The 22,833-nt window shown below is 40.8% G+C and overlaps 1 protein-coding gene across 8 annotated transcripts; it reads left to right on the top strand.

Annotated features, from left to right (window-relative positions):
* Positions 1–98: 98 nt before the first annotated feature.
* On the top strand, positions 99–21,449 carry inpp5l (inositol polyphosphate-5-phosphatase L). Of its 8 annotated transcripts, none has more exons than XM_056419523.1 (16): positions 99–411; positions 5,491–5,532; positions 5,877–5,977; positions 6,412–6,499; positions 9,525–9,588; positions 10,677–10,780; positions 11,039–11,091; positions 13,200–13,364; positions 14,162–14,246; positions 14,370–14,465; positions 14,554–14,628; positions 14,896–14,969; positions 16,637–16,748; positions 18,106–18,174; positions 18,248–18,307; positions 19,341–19,429. In XM_056419523.1, exons 1-15 carry the CDS (start codon positions 352–354, stop codon positions 18,287–18,289), a joined length of 1,230 nt encoding a protein of 409 aa, XP_056275498.1. In that variant the 5' UTR covers positions 99–351; the 3' UTR covers positions 18,290–18,307; positions 19,341–19,429. The 8 variants fall into 8 exon arrangements, with proteins under 8 accessions (XP_056275498.1, XP_056275499.1, XP_056275501.1 ...); XM_056419524.1 differs by having other exon boundaries at positions 18,248–18,323; positions 19,338–19,426; XM_056419526.1 differs by having other exon boundaries at positions 13,245–13,364; positions 19,338–19,423.
* Positions 21,450–22,833: the final 1,384 nt, after the last annotated feature.

Here is a 22,833-nt window from a genome sequence, read left to right as displayed (position 1 = left end):
CAGTCCAATTAACGGAGGAGGAGGAGGAGGGAGGAGGAGGAGGAGGGAGGAGGAGGAAGGAGGAGGAAGGAGGAGGAGGAGGAGGGAGGAGGCGCAAAGCCACGCGCGAGGGCTGCTCAACTCACTCGCTGCTCCTCGGCCGGACCATGAGCGCCGCTGCGGCTCCTGCCCCCGACCCGAGACGATGATACGCCAATGATACGCTGGTGCATTATTTAGAGCGGTAGTGCACGCGACTCAGTAAGTCGCGGTAAGGTAAGCCAAAGTCCCCCCGCGAGGCCTGCCGGCACGCGCGTCACTCGGAGACGCCTCGGAGTTCCCTCGAACCCGCGGCGAAGGGGACTCGTCAACATGGAAGCGTTCACGGATGTGCTGCTCGTCACCGCGAACGTCGGGTCACTCTTTGACAACGTGAGTAGACCATTACGACCACACGGCCAGAGGATTGACCCATGCGTAATGCTTCACGACCTCTCGCTTTATGCGCATGTTGCACTCTCGTATCTTATGGTTTCTCAGTCGGCTGCCAGCAGCACGTCCTGAATAGTGTTCGCCCGCGTAATATGATTGAAAGAAAAGCCACACGCTTAAATTGACCTCAGCAACACGATTTACTCGCGGGATGCGACACTTTCGGACCCCACGTGACCGGCCCGCGACCTGAGGAGAGTAGAGACTTCTGCTGTGACGTCAGAGGCCGTGAACTGAAGGCCCGGCGAGGAAAACCTACTGACCCGACATGCAACGTGTTTTCAGTCATTACCTTTTGCAAAGGGGTTTGTTTAACACACTGAAAAGTTATAATAAAAACATAAACAGATTATTTAGAACAATTACCGTTAGTCACTTTTCGTATCTTATTGAACCTGTCTATTTGGTGTAACCCCCCCCCCCCCCCCCCAACAACACATGTACAATCAATCCCTGTTGAAATACAGGGAGGGCCTGTTTACAGTCAGTTTATAGTAGTATTATATATTATACATATATACATATATACCTGTATAATGTAATCTAAATTTGAGTGTATGGCCTAGTCTTGAATGTCTGAATCTTAGAAATAATGTAAACACACTTTTTAAAGGATTAAAAAGATTACACTGTATTTGAACTATTCGAAACAATGCATGTTCTTGTTGGGCCTCTGCTGGGTTCACACACCTTTAGACATTGTAGGGAGGACTCTCACAGTCATCGAAATTTGGCTCCGTTTCCATGTTTCCTGTTTCCAGATCTGGCTCAAATTTAAACATGTCGGATCCCACTGTGAGAGATATGTAAACAGATGAGTATCTTCCCCGGGGGACTTGAACTTTTCTACTAATTTAGGTCCCCTATTTCCATAAACAGTCCTTAATGTTCACCCAGCCTTTGGAGTAAGACCTGAAGCACATCACAGGGTGATTTATATTGCTTTACAGAACTGGGACCAGCCGAGCGTCTTGTCAGAGCGTGATCCGGGGAGACAGTCTGCTACTCTTGCATAAGCAACATTTCAATGGCACACCACGGCAGTATCCTGGATACTTGGACCTGGACGCTTGTGTAATGACTATAGACCCAGATGCATTGAATATATGAATTGTTACACAACGCTTCCCTGTATGCAAATAAATCCATAGGACAAATTATAATAAGAGCATAAGGCATCAGTTGTTGGGACACATTCATGACAAATACACATTTCAGACAATTTCTTTAATTATCCGACAGCTTTAACAAAGCATTAACCTTCTCATCACGCTGGATTCATGTCAGCTCACAGCTTCTTTAAACAGAGCTGCTGGGGAAGCTTGTTTAAGATCGCTCTTGTTCATCGTTCCCGGTCTCAGGGCTACGAGTTCCCCACAGACGTGTTTGTTTGTTTGGTTGGTGGATTGTTTCAGGTTTTCCTCTCGTTTCGAACGTGTTTCTCTGACTCGTGATAAGCATTGCGAGTATAATTGATGTATGAACTTTATCTCTAACACATATATAGATATACAGGACTGTCTCAGAAAATTAGAATATTGTGATGAAGTTCTTTATTTTCTGTAATGCAATTAAAAAAACAAAAATGTCATGCATTCTGGATTCATTACAAATCAACTGAAATATTGCAAGCCTTTTATTTTTTTTTATATTGCTGATTATGGCTTACAGCTTAAGAAAACTCTAAAATCCTATCTCATAAAATTTTAATATTTCCTCAGACCAAGTAAAAAAAAGATTTATAACAGCTGAGTGTTTGTCAAGGCTCAGGAAACCCTTGCAGGTGTTTCGAGTTAATTAGACAATTCAAGTGATTTGTTTAATACCCTACTAGTATACTTTTTCATGATATTCTAATATTTAGAGATAGGATATTTGAGTTTTCTTAAGCTGTAAGCCATAATCAGCAATAAATCAGAATAAAAGGCTTGCAATATTTCAGTTGATTTGTAATGAATCCAGAATGCATGACATTTTTGTTTTTTTAATTGCATTGCAGAAAATAAAGAACTTCATCACAATATTCTAATTTTCTGAGACAGTCCTGTATATACACTACCGTTCAAAAGTTTGGGGTCACTTAGAAATGTCTTTATTTTTCAAAGAAAAGCACTGTTTTTTCAATCAAGATAACATTAATCAGAAATACACACTATACATTGTTAATGTGGTAAATTAATATTCAAGGTGGAAATGTCTGGTTTCTAATGAAATATCTCCATAGGTGTATAGAGGCCCATTTACAGCAACGATCACTCCAGTGTTCTAATGGTACATTGTGTTTGCTAATCACCTTAGAAGACTAATATCTGATTAGAAAACCCTTGTGCAATTATGTTAGCACAGCTGAAAACAGTTATGCTGGTGATATAAGCTATACAACTGGCCTTCCTTTGAGCTTGAAGTTTGTAGAACAAAATTAATACTTCAAATATTAATCATTATTTCTAACCTTGTCAATGTCTTGACTACATTTTCTATTCATTTGATAAATAAAAGTGTTATTTTTCATGGAAGACACGAAATTGTCTGGGTGACCCCAAACTTTTGAACGGGAGTGTATGAAGGAATCAGAGTCAGCGGACAGAGTCAACGGTGTTGTTCATGACTGTGTTAGTGGCTACATTGATGAGAGGAGTCCGTCTGGTTATTATCGCTGAGCTGCGGCTGCCACCCTGCCATGCAAATACACGATGCAAAGCCATTGCTCAGCAGGGATGAATGCAACTGGCGCTGCAGAAGGTTGTCTTTTACTTTGCGACGGGAGCAATTCTGAAGCGGATGTATAAGAAAGGACGAGGACATTCAAATGAGTTTAGGACAAGTTGCTGATGTACTGCTTATGGTCTCAAAAAAGCAAATTTCTGAGAAAATAAAAATAAATTCTGGGATGAATATCAAGAAGCTTTTAACGTCAGAGTCACTGTGAGGTTAACACGTTATTATTTTTACTTAGGCGGAGTTGGGAGGGATTTTCGTCACACCCACTGTGTACTTGGGCTTTAAATGCACATTAAATTCATCACACACACAGACAGACTAACAATGTGTACTTTCCAAGACCAAGCTTTTCACACAATTGATTTAATTAGTCATGAAACATCCATGTAATTATTACACAATAGATATCACAAGTAATATTAATAAATATAAACATTTAAATATATTAAATTCATTATTTAACCTGCTGGAAATTCACTTCGGTCGCTGCCTTGTGTATATATTTATATATATTTATCATTAGTATTGTGCATGCATATATGTTGTATATATACATATATATTTTATTTTATATTTTACTTGTATACTTCTTGTATACATCTATATCTTTCATCCCTGTTTTTAATATTTTGTTTAATATTTAATTTTTTATTCTTGTGTGTTTAGTTTATTGGTGCTGCTACTGTTACGACAAATTTACCCTTGGGGATTAATAAAGTATATATCTCTCTATCTATCTATCATATTGTGTTTCCTCTGTATATTTAGTATTTAGTATTGTTATTGTGTTTTATTTTTATCATTTATATTTCCTAATGCTCTAATGTGCACCCGCTGCTGTGATCCTATAATGTCCCCACTGTGGGACTAATAAAGGAACATCTTATCTCTTATCTTATCTTATTTATCAGTCCAAAGCTTCACAAGGCGTTCTACCTGTGGCTCCAAGCAGGAAACAGTCGGCCCCCATCTTGTTGGACAGGTTGCTCTGTTTAAGGGTTCATCCGCATGCTTTCGTCATCCGTGTTTAACAGTATGTACCCAGCTGTCAAGGGGCCATGAAATATTACACTGACAGTCAGAGAGGATGTGTGGACGCTGGCTAGATTATAACAGGAGCCGCCACTTGAATGAGTCTACATCCTGGAACGCACAAGATAATACCTCCAGACAACCTTTATTGTTTTATTTTTCATCTACTCAGAGTTAATTATAGCTCAGCGTTTCCTTTCTTTGATTGATGACTTCCTGGATTCCTTTTAACCTGCTGTAATGTTAGTCAGACACTATGATAATTATTCGTGTCGGATATTATTATTACATGTAAATGTATTATAACACAAATATACATTCTATGAAACATCATAACAGGCTATTTTTTTTTTGCAGTTGAAGTGTGACCCAATAAGTAAAGCTTCTCTAATCAATATTTTTGTTTTAACAAGGGATAAATGAATATGGGTAAAGTGAAAGGAGGCACTCCGATGAACACGTTGGGCTCCTGGTGGGTTGTCACTCTTGAAGATAATGTTGTGAGGAATAAAACATGCTGGAGACGAACCAGTAGCCATAGATAGTTAACTTTACACTGTCAGCTAAAATGCTTCAGCTTCTTTAACCAGTGTATTTTTACAGTATTGTACTGTATACTGTATTATGTATTAGGGCTGGAATTAGCAGCCAATATATAATAATTTCATTGTCGATTAAGCTGTCTATATTTGATTAATCGATAAGCTATTTCACCTATAAAATATCAGAAAAGTGTGAAAAATACCTATCAGTGTTTTCAATCAACCAAGATGAAGTGCAAAATATAACTTTTTGTCCAAAACTCGAAGATATTCCAAAATATTCACTTTTAAGAAGCAGGAATATTTTTTTCTTTAAAAAAACAACAATTGTATACAAAGATATCCAGTGATGCTCCAGCAGTTTGCAGCTCAGTATATGGATACCGACCCGTTGTGTGCAATAGCTGTTGTTGTAGCCACGTTGCTAACGGAAACGTGAGGATGAACAGACGTGTTCCGAGGAGAAGGAAGTGATGAGTAGCTGTAAATGTGTGCTAATAAATACACAATATCCTCTGGCGCACACATGATGAATACATAACTTGTTTCTAACACTTTAGCCATAACATCTGAACAATGTGATACTATTTCAGTTCTGTGTTTACAGCTCGTTGCCCCCAGGCGCCCAAACAAATCAGTGAATGCAGGTTTAGTATTGGATTTCAGACGAGTTGTTCAAGTAACATCGCCTGCCTTACATTTTTTTCTATTTGTCATTTTATAGGTGGGTGACATTCAAAATGAGTGGTTACAAGAATTGTATAAGGTAAGTTGACATGCATTAATAAATCAATGTTTAATTTAGTATCACCACTCATCCCAGGCAGTGTCTCTCTTACTGGTTGTGGACAGTCTGGTGCAGTTCAGGTAAAAAACAACTCTGTTACAGATGTTTATTTGTAGGCTTCTGGCCCCATTACATTGGGGACATCCCAACACACAGAACCGCTCCATGTTCTTCTGGAAAACGGATCTTTGTATCAACACTGACAACAAAGCCTCACCACACGAGCCCTAATGGATCGTTCCCTTCACTGTTGACCCCCTGAAACCACATGACTCTATTGTCAAACTTGTAGACTACGCCCTGTTTGTGCTGCTTCCTTTCAGACTATCCACAGCCACAAGCCGCAGTTCATCGCCCTGCACTTCCAGGAGGTGGGAGGAAAGGACTACATGGCCAACATGGGCCACGCCCAACACTTCTTCCGGTACGACTTATGTGCCGCTCATTATCCGTGTTGCTCAGTAAAGTCATGTGTGTTGTTCACTGTGTGTTTGCTATAATCACGTCTTTTTGTTTTTTAAAATTTGTCTTGCTGTCAAATAGGGCTACAGCAGTTATTTTTCATTATTGATTTATCTTCCTGGTTATTTTCTCCATTCATTGTTTAATTGTTTAATCTATAGATTATAAAAACAGTGAAAATAGTTAGTTTTTTGGCCACGGAACATTCCAGAACCCAAGGATATTCAGTTTATATTCACGGAAGATGAAGAAAACTAACAAACATTCATATTTCAAAAGCTAGAATCAGTAAAAAAATAAAAACTTAAATCTAATCAATTAATTGACGAACCTCTTCAGCTCAGAGGGAACAACGTGTTTCGCTCCGTTGCTTAATGATCGCTCTGTTGGTTCCAGGAACATTGAGTCCAGTGAGGAAATGAAAGACTTTGACAGGGTCTGCATCTATGTGGACAACCAGTTCCAAGCAGAAGACAGATTCACGGTAAGAAACACACGGACGTCGTAGTCAGAGCAGTTCACATGTGCTCCACCAGGTGGAGCCCTCCTCCATGTTAGTGCTCAGAGGGAGTCGGAGGCTGGTTGCTGGTCAACGCTTTAGAAACGTGTGCATATATGGAGGACTTAAAATGACTTAAGTATAAATAAATAAATAAATAAATGCATGAATGAATACAAGAATAAAGAAATAAATGACACCGGGTGCATTACACTCCTGTGACCAATCATGCTTTAGACAGAGGTTCGGACCGCCCCAGCTCATTTGAATATACGGACACGTAAATGTCACACATAAATAAATGAAGAAATACGTGTGGACACATAAATAGAGACATAAATAAATGAAGAAATACATATATTTAATGATGTCCTGTTGAGTTATAACTTATATTTAGTAATTTCTGTTTTTATTTATTTTTTTATACATTTATTCTTGTATTTATTTATTTCTTTAAACATTTATTTATTCCTATATTTATTCATGCATTTAATTATTTATTTATTTATACTTAAGTCATTTTAAGTCCTCCATATGCATAGGCCTCAGTAGAAAATGTGTAAATACATGTTATAGAATTTTAGCAGAAAAGTAAAGAAAAAAATATATATAACAGACATGAAAAAACGTTGTCGGTGAGATTAGAGTACAATGAAATAAAATCAATAAAACAATCTAATCCCATAACAAAGAACACCAGAGTGTAATAAATTAATATTTTCATTGTTATTATCAGGAAGTTGTTTTTTAGAATGAGTGGCAGAGCTATCATGAGATGTTCTGATCAAACCAAGAATGTCCTCCGTGTTCAATTGTTTTACATTCTTGACGAAGATAAGAGAAGAAAAAAAACTTGAAATATTACACAATCGGAAGTATCAGTGCAGATTCGTGATGTGTGAGAGGATGTTGTTGTTTATGAATTGGGTATCAATCTCAGACGTACCACAGGTCTATGTAAGGGGGGGCATATATCTTAAGGATATAGCATGAAACAATGTTGTAATCGTCGTCTGACGAGTGTGTGTGGGGCTCCGGTCTCGAGGCTCACCCTCAATCACAAAAGCCGATTCTTGCCTCCAACTTTCTTTTCTTTTTTCTTTTTTCTTTTAGTGGCCTCAAGCAACTTTTCAGTCCTTTCTCTGAAATTGAACTTGTGTTATGAGTTCCTCATAACGGGTTCGTCGGTATTAGTTTGTCTGAAATTCGGGAGCAACCGGGGGTTATGAAAAGTGGCTGAGCATTTCATAAACTATTAACCCTTGCTCCTCCCATGTGTTACCCCGACACTGGACGTGTGACAGTAGGGGTCAATGGCTGCATCTGTAGACTGAAGGTGTGTGAACTAAAGAGGAGAAAGTCAATGGCCAGGTGTGGGCGAGACAGGCCAAAGTCAATACATTTAACTCTAGATTAAAACTATTGATCCCAGCCCATTGGTGCACGATAAATAAAGTGTGAGGGGGTTGTTGGAAGACAGCCGGGACTAAGTTTCCCTTGCGCTGGAGTGTTCGCACCCTCCACTGTTTGCCCTGAGAGGTCTGCAGACCCCCCCCCACCCCCACCCCTCCGAATGCCTCATTCTCATTTCGTCGGTGCCACCCGCATTGATTTTCAATTTGTTTCCCCCCGGCTGCGGATCATCAGTTATATGGCCAAGAGAGAGTTTGGGGTGGGGGGGGGGTTCTCCTTTCAGAGGGGCTGCAGGAGTAGAGGGGGCCGACTTGCATGCATTCCCAGTATAAATGGTGTTTTGATAAAAAATCACTTGTAAGTCAATATTTTTTTATTAAACTGTGCACAAACCTGATTGATGAAGATCGGTGTTTGGCAGAGTATGTGGAGGAGAATGTGTATCTGAGTTTGAGTGTGTGTGTGTGTGTGTGTGTGAGAGAGAGAGAGATCCAACATAAACAAGGAGAAATATAGAACAGTTCTCCTGAGCTAATAATCAGAAAAGAGTCATCAAATCCTCCTCCTAAAAATCATAATTTTGATTGTGAACTGAAATTAGAATTTGTCCTACTTGCTTTCCAGAAACGTTATTTTTAGTTAGTTTGAGCTTTAAGCTCCCGACCCCATCAGGCTCCATGACTCAAGCGTAGTTGGACATGTTGGTCACTAATTGCCGCTCGCCGGAGCCGACCACAGAGACACTTCCATTTTATTAAATGAGGATGACTTTGGCACTGATGATAAATGATCTCTTCAGGGAGAGATCTCTCATGCTCCGGCTGGATGTTTGTGAGTGCACAGTGGTCCGTCACGCCCCGAGCCCTCTGAGCGCCGGCTGATTTCTCTTCGGCCCCCACAGTCACAGTGGCAGCGTTGGCAGGCAGCAGGCCTACTGCTTAATACCTTTTAAATTGTTTTAATTTTCTGTCTTTATTGATCTCACAGGGCATGATAAATCAGATCAGTGGAGCAGGCAGTTAGTACATTAAAAATTGTCAGCCCCATGTCAAGGATGATTGGGTGCTGAAGTGTGTGTATGAGTGAGGGTGGGGGGGGGGGGGCGGAGTCTGTGGATGTGTTGTGCAGTTGTGTGTGTGTGTGTGTGTGTTCACTTTGAACGTCTCTATTCTTTAAAATTTCATGTGTCTTCGGGCAGAGTAACAATATATACTGTGGATTGTTCAATACGAGGCTCACATGATGGGGAAATGAACAATTCGATTCATCACCTCAGCCGTCGAGTTGAGAAGATGATGTTTAAGTTTATTTGTGGAAACTAAATGGATCAGAAGGAGCTCACATGTTCCAGTTAAAACTATTAAATACCATAGTTTGATGAAGTTTAATGCTGCAATATTGAAAATGGGAATATGTAAGGCTCGATTCCAGGCACCTTTGTTGGACTCAAGGGATTTTCTTCTGTGTTATGCAGAAAGTGTCTGCAACGACATTAAAAGAGTAGTTCTCACCTTTATTTGGCAGAGTAATCTCATCACATAATTTAACTTCTTTGGTTGTTGTAACGCTTCTGTTCTTTATTCCTGTCCCTCCGCAGGCTTTGGGGAGCTTGTACTTCATACACAAGACACTGAAAAACATCTACCAGTATGATTTTAACGGTAACAACTTTGTTCCCTATTATCTGCCGATGTCGAGTATTGTGTTTACATAATGATATGATATGATATGATATATACCTTTATTCATCCCACAGTGGGGAAATTTAAAAAATCACTGCAGCGGTGCACATCAGAGCATTAATAAAAATAATTATATAACACAAAACTAAATACTAAAAAACTAAAAACTAAATACTAATACTAAATATACAAGGAGAAAACAAAGTAAAGTGCTGAGTAAAGTGTTGAGTTTACCAGGATCTCCAGCAATAATAAGATGTTAATAAGATACTTCCCTGTGTGGAAGTGACTGTGATAATGTTTCTAATGTGCAAGGCGACATCGGGCTTGACTTAAACATGGCTTTCTAAACTTTGTCAGACAAAATGTAATAAATGAAGACACAGATGTAAATGTACAGAAGTGTCATTTATTGAAATAATGGAATCCGATAACAGCCTCTCGTCACCGATACCTGATCCAACTATTTGAGTGAGTATCGAACAAATGATCATTGGTGCATCTCTACTCCTTATGCATGACGTTTACAATGATTTATTCATAATTGTATTATTTGCGAGATAATTCAAAGTCTCAACATAAACCATTCTCCTTGCATCCTGTACTGTTTCCGTAAAGTCTTACACTCTCAATGTAGTGGGAGCGATCTTACATATGATTGGCAAGATTCTTGTAATGTGTTGATCAGGATCTTCAGGACATTTCTATTCGTATGATGAAAGTGCGACGGCCCCCCCTTCCCGGCCACATATTTGCAAAGAACCTGAATTCAAAGTGGAGCCGTTATTTTCCTGCTGCATAGTCCAGTCACGTTAGGCGTGAAAAAGCTCCTCAGAAAAGCTTATGGAAGAACCATAAACATCCCGCAGCTGCCACTCGCCGTGTGGCCCAAGCCGATTGTTGTCCACCAAACAGCGTCTAATGGCTTGCTTATAGATCCCCTCATCACGTACGCCGCTCTGATGAGGTTAACACCAGTTTATTGATTTCTGTTTGCATGTTTTCTCACTCTTTTACATGTCATACCCCCTCCTCCACCCGTCTCTCTCTCTCTCCCACCCACACAGTTAAGGATTTTAAAGCAGTGTCAGGACAAAACAAGCACGTGGGCTCTCTGGACGGGGTCACCACAGTGGAGAAAGAAAAATTCCCAAAGAATTTCTGGCCTGATGTGAGTATGTATGAGTGTGCACATGTATATGTGTGTGTGTGTGAGAGAGAGAGAGAGAGAGAGAGAGAGAGTGTGTGTGTGTGTGTGTGTGGGGAGGGGTACGTGAGGGCCAAAGGGAGATGCCGGGACAAATGAGTCCACGGGGGCAGTCGGGGCTGTCCATGAGACAAATTATGTGAAAGAATCAATAATGATCAGTTTGGCCCTTCAAGGGCCTCCTGCTGTTGAGTGACTCTCTCTCATTTGTCTCTGTTGCAGTTCAAGTGGTCCAGAAAGGGCTTCATGAGGACCCGCTGGATTATACACAACCAGTACGTACTGAGCACGACCCGTACCTTGATTTCATTCCAAAAAGTCAAGGTGGACTCGACTTCGGGGAATTCCAGTTATTGTAAAAAAAACATTTTGGGTAAATAAGGTCTCTTTTGACCAAGCAGGTTGGTTTGCTCTAACAGGTTTGAAAGCCAGTGTGTATCTCTTGTTGGCCCTCGGTACATACATTTATTTAAAAAAAACCTTGTTTAAAACAACAGCTGTCAAAGTTAAAACAGTAAATGAAGAAAAGAAGATCATGAATGATTTATTCGTCGGGTTTTCTTTGTGTTTCCAACCCCAGTGGGCCAGGTATTTAAAAAAAAAAAAAATAGAATTTTCATACCTTAATTTGAGATTTCTTTATTCAAACCAGCTTTTTATTTATATTTCTGCATTAACAGTGGATCACACAGCAGCCTTTAAAGTTTATTTATTAGTTCTGCTGGTCCAACTCACAGTGTGGCTGAGCTCTCACTACATTCAGAAACAACGACTCACTCAGTGGTTCAAACTCACACCGTCAGTTCCCCATCACCAGTTTTTGAGTTGAGTTTATTTCAATCAGCAAAATATAGAACAATCAGAATAAAACAAAAGAAGAAAGTGGCTGACCGAAAGGGTCAACGCTGAAGCTATCTAGCTTATAAGTGCCCTAACCTATGATTTCTCCAAAAAAATAAATTATTTCAAAGAACCATATACACATACACATATATATACATATACATACATACATACATATATACACTACCGTTCAAAAGTTTGGGGTCATCCAGACAATTTCGTGTCTTCCATGAAAACTCACTTTTATTTATCAAATGAATTGAAAATTGAATCGAAAATATAGTCAAGACATCGACAAGGTTAGAAATAATGATTAATATTTGAAGTATTAATTTTGTTCTTCAAACTTCAAGCTCAAAGGAAGGCCAGTTGTATAGCTTATATCACCAGCATAACTGTTTTCAGCTGTGCTAGCATAATTGCACAAGGGTTTTCTAATCAGACATTAGTCTTCTAAGGCGATTAGCAAACACAATGTACCATTAGAACACTGGAGTGATCGTTGATGGAAATGGGCCTCTATACACCTCTGGAGATATTTCATTAGAAACCAGACGTTTCCACCTAGAATAGTCATTTACCACATTAACAATGTATAGTGTGTATTTTTGATTAATGTTATCTTTATTGAAAAAACAGTGCTTTTCTTTGAAAAATAAAGACATTTCTAAGTGACCCCAAACTTTTGAACGGTAGTGTATACATAAAACAAAACAAACAAACCAGAAATTCAAGAACTTGTCCCCATTAGCGTTACTTATGATGCTTCATCAATGCTGTTGCGTCTATACTTCTCCAGAGTCATGTCTTTAAAAATGTTCTTGAATATCACCAGATTTCTACTTTCTTTGATGTCATCAGTTAAAATATTCCACTGTCACCCCACAGACAGATATGCGCATGCTTTTTAGAGTCGTACGAGTCGTATGCGTTGTCGCAACAACTTTGAAATGTCTTCACGTAGTTTGGCGAATAAACCCTCCGAATAAAACGTATCAACTATTTCATGTGCACAGCGGCTGCAGCGTGGCGCCCTGCTGCCGACCCAGAGCGCACACTGAATGGTACTTGACTGCAAACGCATTTCTGCGTAAGAACAGTCGCACTTTTTAAACCATTTGTGCTAAATTAAGCTCAACATGGCTCTGAATTGAAGCAGGATAAATCTGCTGCTACAGCTGTCGTGTTTCCTGGGAACTGTAGTCACTATTTGCTCTGCTAGGTTGCCACCTGTGGCTAATGACACAAAAGGAGCCCACAATCTGTGTGCCACAAGATCATGCTGTGAGTCAACCCAGTCGGCCTTTGTTGGATGCACATTAATTGTTTTCCAGTGACAGCCAAAGAAAAAGAGCGAACCCTCGGCACAATAGGCAAACGTGCTCGCTTGTGGACTCGGCCTTAACACCGGCGCGCTCGCCGATAAGAAAGCTCCTTGTGAGTGACACCCAAAGTTAGAACACACACAGACAGTCACACTCACCGATCAGATGTCAGGCTTTGGTGTTATTATCGCATTGTTTCCTGTTTCCTTCTCCAGCTGCCACATACCCCCCCACATGGTGTCTGTGTGTCTGTCCTTCAGAGGTCTGGACCTGGTCAACGTGCACCTGTTCCACGACGCTTCCAACCTCGTCGCCTGCAACTCCAGTCCGTCCGTTTACTCAGCCAACCGCGAAAACGCTCTCAGATATGTCGTCAACAGGTCAGGCTTCCACCTGCACGCAACTACGAAAAATGAAAAATAGGACTGTAAAATGTGTCAAACACCGAGTCCAAGCCAAATTACAACCATTAGGACTCCTTGCTCGACTGTGATTGGAGTATGTTGTAGCATCCTTGGTTCATGCCGTCATGTAAACACAGGGTTCGTACGGTCATGGAAAACCTGGAAAAGTCATGGAATTTTAAAATGGTAGTTTCCAGGCCTGGAGAAGTCATGGAAAATACTTAAATCGCAAAAGGTTTGGAAAAGTCATGGAAATGTGTTATATTCACATGTTTATTTACGTCGAGTTTAAAATAATTCATATGTTTTTGAAAGGAAGACACTCAAAAAATAAGCCGGCGTACGCCAAGTCCAAACAGGTGGTTTTGCACAAAAGGATAATAGTTTGATTAAAAGAATAAACATTTATATAAGTGTTTCTAAGAATAAACATGTATAAAAAATGTTTATTGTTTTAATCAAACTATTGTCTCTCATTCACTTGTTTCATTTAAGGTATATTGTATGCTTTGTAATTTTCCTTGTTTGAATACTACATTTTCAAAAAATGTTCATGTATACACCGAGATTTCAGTTTGGTCATGGAAATTTGGTTTTAAGTCATGGAAAAGTCCTGGAAATCCATTGGTCAACATGTGTACGAACCCTGTAAACAGGATATTTCAGGAATATACAACAACCATCACCCTTGAATGGAATATTCTCTCACGATCATATGATATTCATGTGAATGTGTGTACACATCTGTGCAATACAGTGCTATTTCCTTCCAGGATATCAGATAGCCGTTACACTCCTCTGCCTTTCATCCTGTTTGGAGATTTCAACTTCCGTCTGGACACACTCAGTCTGGTCCAGGTATAAAACACCTTTTTCTTTCTTTATTTTTTATTTTTACGGAAGCTCAGACGATGAGGATGTGCGTCCGCCCGGCACACTGACATCGACCCGCTTCTTGTTTTTGTGCTTTTCTGTGAGCAGCATCTGTCCATCGTGGCAGACGTGCAGACCGTGAAGAAGGAATGCAGCGATGAAGTGGAGAAGATCATCTGCGAAGAAAAGGACAACGACCACCAGGTGAATCGACCAGTTCTGTGACGACGACGGACCGATTTTGTTTTTCGCTGCTGCGTCCACGTCCACCTGCTTTCATCTCCGCCAACAGGTGCTGCTCCACATTGAGGAGAAGCGGTTTGCCTACCGGCACCAGGCGGTTTTCAGAGAGGACGACGGCAGAGCGGTGAGGACGGCGACCTTTCACCAGGCTGCTTAGCAACTATCTGGCATGTCTTTACACATGTTAGATTAGGGCCTATCAGCAGAATTACAGTCATATGAATGACAGTAGGGTAAATACAAGAAGTCTGAGGTGAACACAACGGCGATATCTTTGACAGTAAACCGGGTTTTCACCCACGCTTAAGTTCCACTCGCTCACATCACGTCGGTTTTTTAATGCGTTGAGATTTCCCTGCAGGGCTAATCAGTAATGGCCTGTTTCCCTCAGCTGTTGAAGTATGACAAAGAAGTCGCAGCCTTTCAAGATGTTATTAAGGAAGAGGACATCATGTTTCCACCGAGGTAACGGAGCGACACGCTGCAACACGCTGTGTGTAAACTCTCCACCTCCGTTGCTATCCCTTCAACACATCTCTCTCTCTCTCTCTCTGACCGCTCGGCTCAGGGTGGAGTTTGGTTTTTACCAACTCATAAACAAAACAGAACTTTCATTTTCATTTCATTTATTTGTAAAGGGACCGTACACATTAACAGGGCTCTCAAGTTTTGAAGACGGGCAAGAGTGACATGTCTATTCCAGGATGCTTTATTTTCATTGGTTGCTGGATTAAATCTTACCCAGATAAAACAGATACGTTTTTTTCTGATTGGCTATTGTGGAGCCCATTTCTTTTTTTTGATTGGCTGATAAGTGGCACCTCACAGCAGAACTCCAGGGGAGCGCTTGATTCCTCCACGGTGAGGGTAGCGCGGCCAGCTCATGTTTGCGCGCTGCGGCACATTAAAACATTAAATAGCCAAGAGTTTTTCCAGCGTGAGAAATACGATGTGTGGCGGGAGTGCGTGACGTAAGACCGAAATGCGTGACTGTCACGCTCAATGCGTGACACTTGAGATCCCTGCATTAATCAACCCATGGGTAAATGTGTTAACGTCAGCTAAGGCTAAATGTCAGCTTTGGTCCCTGTGGCCAGATGTTACAGCCTTCACTAAAGGAGAAAGAGGTTAACACATTAACATAATAAAAAAGCAATAAGCATACAGGTTACGATAAGACACTGGCCTCCTACCAAAATCATTGAAAATAAATAAATTAATAATTAAAAAACAGACATAAAAACAACAATTATTAACACAATCACTGAGGAGGGAGTCACAGTTCATGCTCACACATCTGACTGGTAAAAAGCCAGTTCTTCAGGCCGTGTTTAAAAGAGTAAAACGTTCTGCTAGTGCGTATATTCAGAGGCAGGGCATTCCAGAGCTGTCCTGCTTTTACTGAAAATGCAGACTGACTAAAAGAACTCCTCCTAAATGGGATGACGCAGTCGCCTCTCTCCACAGATCTAGTTTGTCTGCTACTCTGTGTTTTTTGTTTCATAAAATCACCAAGTGGGGGAGGAGCCGTATCATTAAAAACATAAAAAACGAGACACATATTGGCGAGTTTAATGAGGTTATCCCAGTTCAGGAGACTGTATTGAGATCAAATGTTTGTGACCTTTTGGGCGCTAAAGGATGTCCTGTGTTCAGTCAGAGGAGATGCTTATGAGTTGTTTTCTTTACTAATGTTTTTCTTGTTGATGCTTGTTTGTATTTGCATGATTTAGTTTTTTAAGTTTTTTGATGAACAGTATAACTGTAACCTGAATGAAAAATAAAGACACCTAGACCAAATCTCTCTCTCTCTCTCTCTCTCCCTCTCTCTCCCTCTCTCTCTCTCCCTCTCCCTCTCTCCCTCTCTCTCTCCTCTCTCTCTCTCTCTCTCTCTCTCTCCCCCCCCCTCTCTCTCTCTCTCCTCTCTCTCTCTCCTCTCTCTCTCTCTCTCTCTCTTCTCTCTCTCTCTCCCTCTCTCCCCTCTCTCTCCCTCTCTCCTCTCCTCTCTCTCCCCTCCTCTCCTCTCCTCTCTCTCCTCTCTCTCTCTCCTCTCTCTCCTCTCTCTCTCCCTCTCTCTCTCTCTCCCCCTCTCTCTCTCTCTCCCTCTCCCTCTCTCTCTCTCTCTCTCTCAGCTACCCCTACAGTGAGGAGTCCACCAAACCGACCCAGTACATGAACACCCGCTGTCCTGCCTGGTGCGACCGTGTCCTCGTGTCGCACACCGCCCACGAACTCGTCCACAAGGTCAGCCAAAGCTTCCATCGTGGTGTTTCAAACTGAAATGATTCACTTTCTGCAGTTTTAGCCGTCATTTCACACAAAGTGCAGGAGATATTCTCTGATAAAAGGCTTATATATACACAGTTTAATGAAGGAGGGCAACTTCCCAAGCGGTTATTGGTTGTCAGATAAGCCTCAGTGACCGGTGGACCGTTCGACCATTGTTCAAACAATATTTACATTCTCACATGGCTAGCGACTTCATTTTAAGATAAGTGTAATTTATCTTAAATGCTAATCATAGGTTGCATTATTACATCCAAATGAAGCGTCTACATCTTTACATCCCTTATCTTCCTCGGCCTTACGCCCCATAATTACTGCTGCTGCGTCAAGCTTGTCACGGGGAACGTTACAGTGACAGATTTACCTCAACACATTGATTGAATATCGCTGAGACAAAACAGGCGATTTGTAGCCGGTGACCATTGATTTTCAGCTGTAACGCCAATAAAGCTAACAATAGTTTCATGAAACGGCTGAAATTGCAGATTTAAAAAAATATTTCAAGCAAACAAAATTGCGCTAAATGGCTTCATGTATAATATGTTTTCTGTGAGAGTGAGTAAATAAATTTGAAAAACAGTACTGTTCTTGTATTGAAGTGTATTTCTGTTCACCGCTAATATTAAAAGAATGAAAACATAAAATGCAACATCAAACGGGTATTTCACTGAAACTAAACCCTGTTCGGCAAAAGCTGAAATGTGTGCCAGCTACTGGACTTACTTTCATTTACAATCATTACTATCATTTACAATCATTACTATCAGTGTCACTGATAGTAAATTAGATTAGATTCAACTTTATTACAGGAACTAAGACAATAAAATTCAGTTTAGCATCAAACCAGAAGTGCAAAAAGCAGTAAGTGCAGCCTAATGTTAAGAGAATAAACCAGATTAAATATGCAATATTACGGAGTATGAATACACATATATATATATATATATTAGTTTGGAAAGTATTATTAGTCTTAACAGTGTGAATAAATCCGCTAAGCTACATCCAGTATAAACATGGTAGACAGTGCAGGTATAAATATAATATAGTGCAGAGTGTAATGCTGATAGTCAGAGAGGATATTCAGAATACACAGCTTGAGTTATGCACACCGAATGCACTACAGATCCCATATGGCTGAAGTAAATGTTTGGGCCTGGTCGTTATATTATCATGTAGTTCAACATCTAACAACACTCAGCCAAGCAGATGACGGACAACAGCCCAATCTCAACTGAAATAAATTATAGATGTAAGCTTTTAAGTTTAATGCCACATCGTATTTCCTGAGTTACTAAAAGACTATTCCTCTTCTCAGGGCGATGCCGGTGAGAAGAGCGTCGTCTACAACACAGTGGGCCCTAATGTGTGTATGGGAGACCACAAGGTAACGGTTTCAACAACGTGACTCATGTGCAGGCAACACACACAATGGAGAGTAACTCTGGTTTCTCTTGCAGCCGGTTTTCTTGTTCTTCTTACTGAAGACAAATGGCCATTGACTCGGATGCTTGTCAATGGTAAGAGCGTGTGCCAGTGAGTTTGTTTAAACTGTCCAGCACGTCCACGTGTGTGTGTGTGTGTGTGTGTGTGTGTGTGTGTGTGTGTGTGTGTGTGTGTGTGTGTGTGTGTGTGGCGATTCCAGAGGGGAGGATTCAGTGTGTGAGAGCGATCACAGTAATCTGGCTCAGCTCCCCAGGGAGCCATAACCCCGGCTCGCCCATTGGAGTCTGGATATGAACTAAGATGAAGTGCCTGCGGGACACGAGCGCTCCTTTGTAGTCGGACCGCGAGCGATCGGCGCCGTCCACTGATCTATGTCTATCCGATCCTCTCCGCCGTCACTCTGGTGGCGACGCACTAAGTGCATCGCTGGCCCTCTTTTCATTAATTACCATCTGGATCGTCGGCCGGAGAGACATGAATTGCGCCGGACAGCGTATTGGCATTTTTACGGCCATGATTTTTGTTGTCTCGCCGTTTTAATTTGTCTTTTTAGGGAAGGACTGCTTTTTCATGAGTCTCCTTCTTCAGCGGGCTTCAAAATAATGAGTCGATGCGATGAAGGGACTTAGAAGATCCGGCGACCAGCCCACTTTTCCCTTTGCGTTGGACCTTTTGAGACACGGAACAAGTTCATTCCAGAACAGCAGTATTTCTGTGTTTCTCAGGCTATATTTTTAGTAAAGATGTAAGAAGATCTGACATTGCAGTGTAAAACATTATACATCTTAAAGTAACCGCATTAAATAGAGGGGTTAAATAACAGATTAATTTGGTGATCGCATGGGATTGGTTAGCTCCTTGGTTGGGGAGGTGCTTTGAATAACTTTCATTTGGCTCTGGCTTGGTATTAATAATCATATAATGGGGTAGACTCATTTATAATCCCTGTCAGCAAGACACTCTGTCCCACACACTGCACTGTGAATTACTCTGAAAGGAAAGAAGCATGATCTCATTGGTTGAATAGACCCCCAGCACTATTCTCATTCCTGTATTTTTGTTGTGTGTGTGTGTGTGTGTGTGTGTGTCTCTCCACCCACCCAGCAGCAGCAGGTCTGGATTCAGCTCGTACCCGCTGTGAAAAGCCCGTCCTCACATCCCTGGAGTCTCACGTCTGCCTGTCTCACAGCCCAAGTGACACGATCACTGGTTCATCAGCAGCTGGTTTGGATTTCTGGGGCAGTTTTCCAGATTATCTCCTCACTCTCAGATATTAAATCAAGTGACCAGAATGCTCAGCATCACTGAGAATGATCCCAATATTCCTGCCCGCAACCGTGGAGAAAAAGAACTGATGTAAAGACTGAAGTGTGTCACTGTGCGTCCCTTTACATGCAAAACATTGTTACTTTTTCCTGATTACCTTCGCATAAAAAATGCGGAAGGTTATGTTTTGATCGCCGTGTATTTATTTGTATGCGTGTTATTCGCATAACAAAAAAAAGTTTTAAACCGAATCGCATGAAATTTGGTGGAATGATTGGTTATTATCCGGGGGCCATTTGATTAGATTTTGGGATCGATCGGGTCAAAGGTCAAGGTCAAGGTCATGGAAAGGTCAAAATCTTTTTACCATAGCACGGTCAATTTATATCCAATTGGCATGCAACTAATGCCAGAATGTTCATAATTCAATGCCCAATCTTGTGATATGCGAAGGTATGCGCTCTACCGAGTGCCCATTCTAGTTTTAACTGTTTTCTTTCTTCACAATGCCTTTTTCTTACAGGCAGCGTCAGACAACCCACCCCCCCCCCCCTCCCCCACAAATGTACTCATTCCCTATTGGCCCAATATATTTGAGTTGATGTCCTCAGTCAGTCTGAATAGCTTCCACTCAAGAGGTTTTCAATTAGCATTTAAATTCAGAATCCAGTATCATGAAACCGCTGTCGATAACGTTTAGCTCAACATTACGAACAACAATAATATAGAATAATGGAAATAATAAAATAGAGGATCTCTAATATCAAGTGCTGGACCAGTCCCACTGACTATGTGCGTATGCTTTTATTTTACGCCATTTCTAGTTCTGAGATTTTCTTTAAAGTTGGTTGCTAGGGAAACTTTGTTGAGGAAAGCTGTGTAACCAGTTTTACCTGCAATATAAATTTGCCTCAGAGGGCATCACAGTTTGGTCAGATTGTATAGATAAAACACAATTTTTATCTCGCTGACGACGTATTCTACGTACTTGTAGCTACTGCGGCTGTCACATATCTCTTCATTACATCACAACATCCCTTCAAGAATTGATTTTAATAGATGTACAGCATATGATGTCGCAATGACAGTAGACGGCACAACAAGCCAGTAACATTTTAAAAACAACAACAAACAGACAACTATATTCATATCTCACGGCAGCAGCGTGTTCCACCCTGTCCAAGCTGAAGTTCTTCTGCTTATAGTCTTAAGTACGACTGTATGTCAATACAAAGTGCTTTATTCCACAACCTATAACCTATACTTCTCTTTATTTTCATTTAGTCCGTCCTCACTCAGAGAAAGTTTTCTTTGAAAACCAAATTCATTTCCAAATGAATGATACTGTCGGCCTCACGTGATACTCCCTCCTGTACTTTATGAGTGTTGGATGTTTCCAATTGAATTTATTTGTTTTGTTTTGTTAATTCATAGTCTCTACTTCATATGTGTGCTGTGTAATATTTTTGAGTTGTGAATTATTTAGATTTATTTTTTGGATCTGTCATTATTAATGACCAATTTAGAACATTTGAAATCTGTTTGTGATTTGTGATACATTATTATCCCTCAGCTGGAGCCGATCCCAGCTGACATGTATTTTAATGTAAACTTTTTTGTTGTTGTTCTACACATCTTGGTGGAACAGCCCACCCTCGATGCACTTACAAAATACTTTTCATACATAAATTCACAGATATTAAGATGAGGTTTGGACCGTCTGTCATGTGTGTACTCACCATAACGATAACAAACAGTGGTGTGTGAGTGAGTGTGTGTGTGTGAGTGTGTCTGTGTGTGGGTGTGTGTGTGGGGATGCAAGAGTTTTTAAGTAATACCCTTGTAGGAGTTGAGTGTTGGAGTGCACTATGAGGCCAGTATTGCATTCAGATTAACTCTGGTCGAACACTACATTGTCATATTTCATTTTTGTAAATAAAATATTATCCTCATAAATGTCTCACTGGTTATTGGCTTTACCAGAACTGTACATGCAGATATGTTGCAACACGTTTTGAAAATGAAAGCTTTGGCTCTTGGGAATAACCCAGCAGTCGCTCGACAGCATATTTCAGTCACGACTCTTTCGGGAAATACTATTTCAAAGACAAGATCATGCACCTTATTTCCCCTTTTAACCCTTGTGTTGCCTTCGGGTCAATTTGACCCGATTCAATGTTTAACCCTCCTGTTACCTTTATATTTACTAACATATTTTACCCTTGAGGTCAATATGACCCCAGCTATTAAAATCTCCAGAAAATTATTAGAATTAATATTGTTTTCCAAGTTTAAGTGTGAGGTACTTTATGTTTGTTTGTTGACTCCCGAAAGAACACCGACATTAAACATTGAATCGGGTCAAATTGACCCGAAGGCGACAGGAGGGTTAAGCTGATGAACCGGAATGGTTGGGTTATGTATTGCACGCTGGTATTTATCTGTTTCCGAGAAAAGACGCATGGTTCCTGACGAGCATCCTAAAGTCAAACAAACACGACTATTTCCATTATTGCACGTTCTAGTTAGTTATATTGAGATAAAGATTGTGAAATCTCACTCTTGCTGACTTTTTGTCAGCCGGATTTAATAAATATAGCTCAGAGCAATGCAACATGGACATTGACCCCGCACTAAGCAAACTATGCGTCCGTGTTCGGCATCCATTTCCCACCGAAACCAACCAGGAGTGAAGCTGCGCTCATTTTGTGGCAGAAGAAAAATGTCCTTTAAAACCGAGGAGGTGTTGAGGCTGCCCTCTAAAGCTGCAACGAGCGGACTATTTAGGACTTCTTGCTCACAGTGAAAGTCTTCAAACATCGACGAATCGAGAGACTGATTCTATCCTTTATTGCATTTCATGCTTTGGTTGATTCAACGGTCAGATGGCAGCAGGTTGGACGGACAATAAAAAAACATGGACTGCATTCTGAAAATTACCAAATCACAAAGATTATATAATGCTTAATCAATGTTGGTTATTTGTATGTCCGTAGCTCCAATGTGGACTTGAGCATCATTTACATAATTACAAAATTGGCAAAGTGTGATACGAACGGCCCTTTTGTCTTCAACAGGATTGTCTGGCCTGCCGTCTGTACCGTGGGGGGGGGGGGGGTCAAGCCCACTGAGCCTGTATGGGGAATGAGCAGGGCGGCTGCTATTGATTTCATCTTGAAGCGGGTCGTCTTTAATTAAGCCGTATCACGTTGGTAAATCACACAGGATTTAACCTTTGACCTTTGTACCTGTCTTTATCGTTAGCACCTTTTTGCTTGCAGTTTCATTCTTAACTTTCACTTGACGGCAAATAATGAAACTTGAGCCATTGCTC

Source organism: Pseudoliparis swirei, chromosome 7, assembly GCF_029220125.1.
Source record: "Pseudoliparis swirei isolate HS2019 ecotype Mariana Trench chromosome 7, NWPU_hadal_v1, whole genome shotgun sequence".
Lineage (NCBI taxonomy): Eukaryota > Metazoa > Chordata > Actinopteri > Perciformes > Liparidae > Pseudoliparis > Pseudoliparis swirei.
This window is presented reverse-complemented; position numbering and strand designations above follow the sequence as displayed.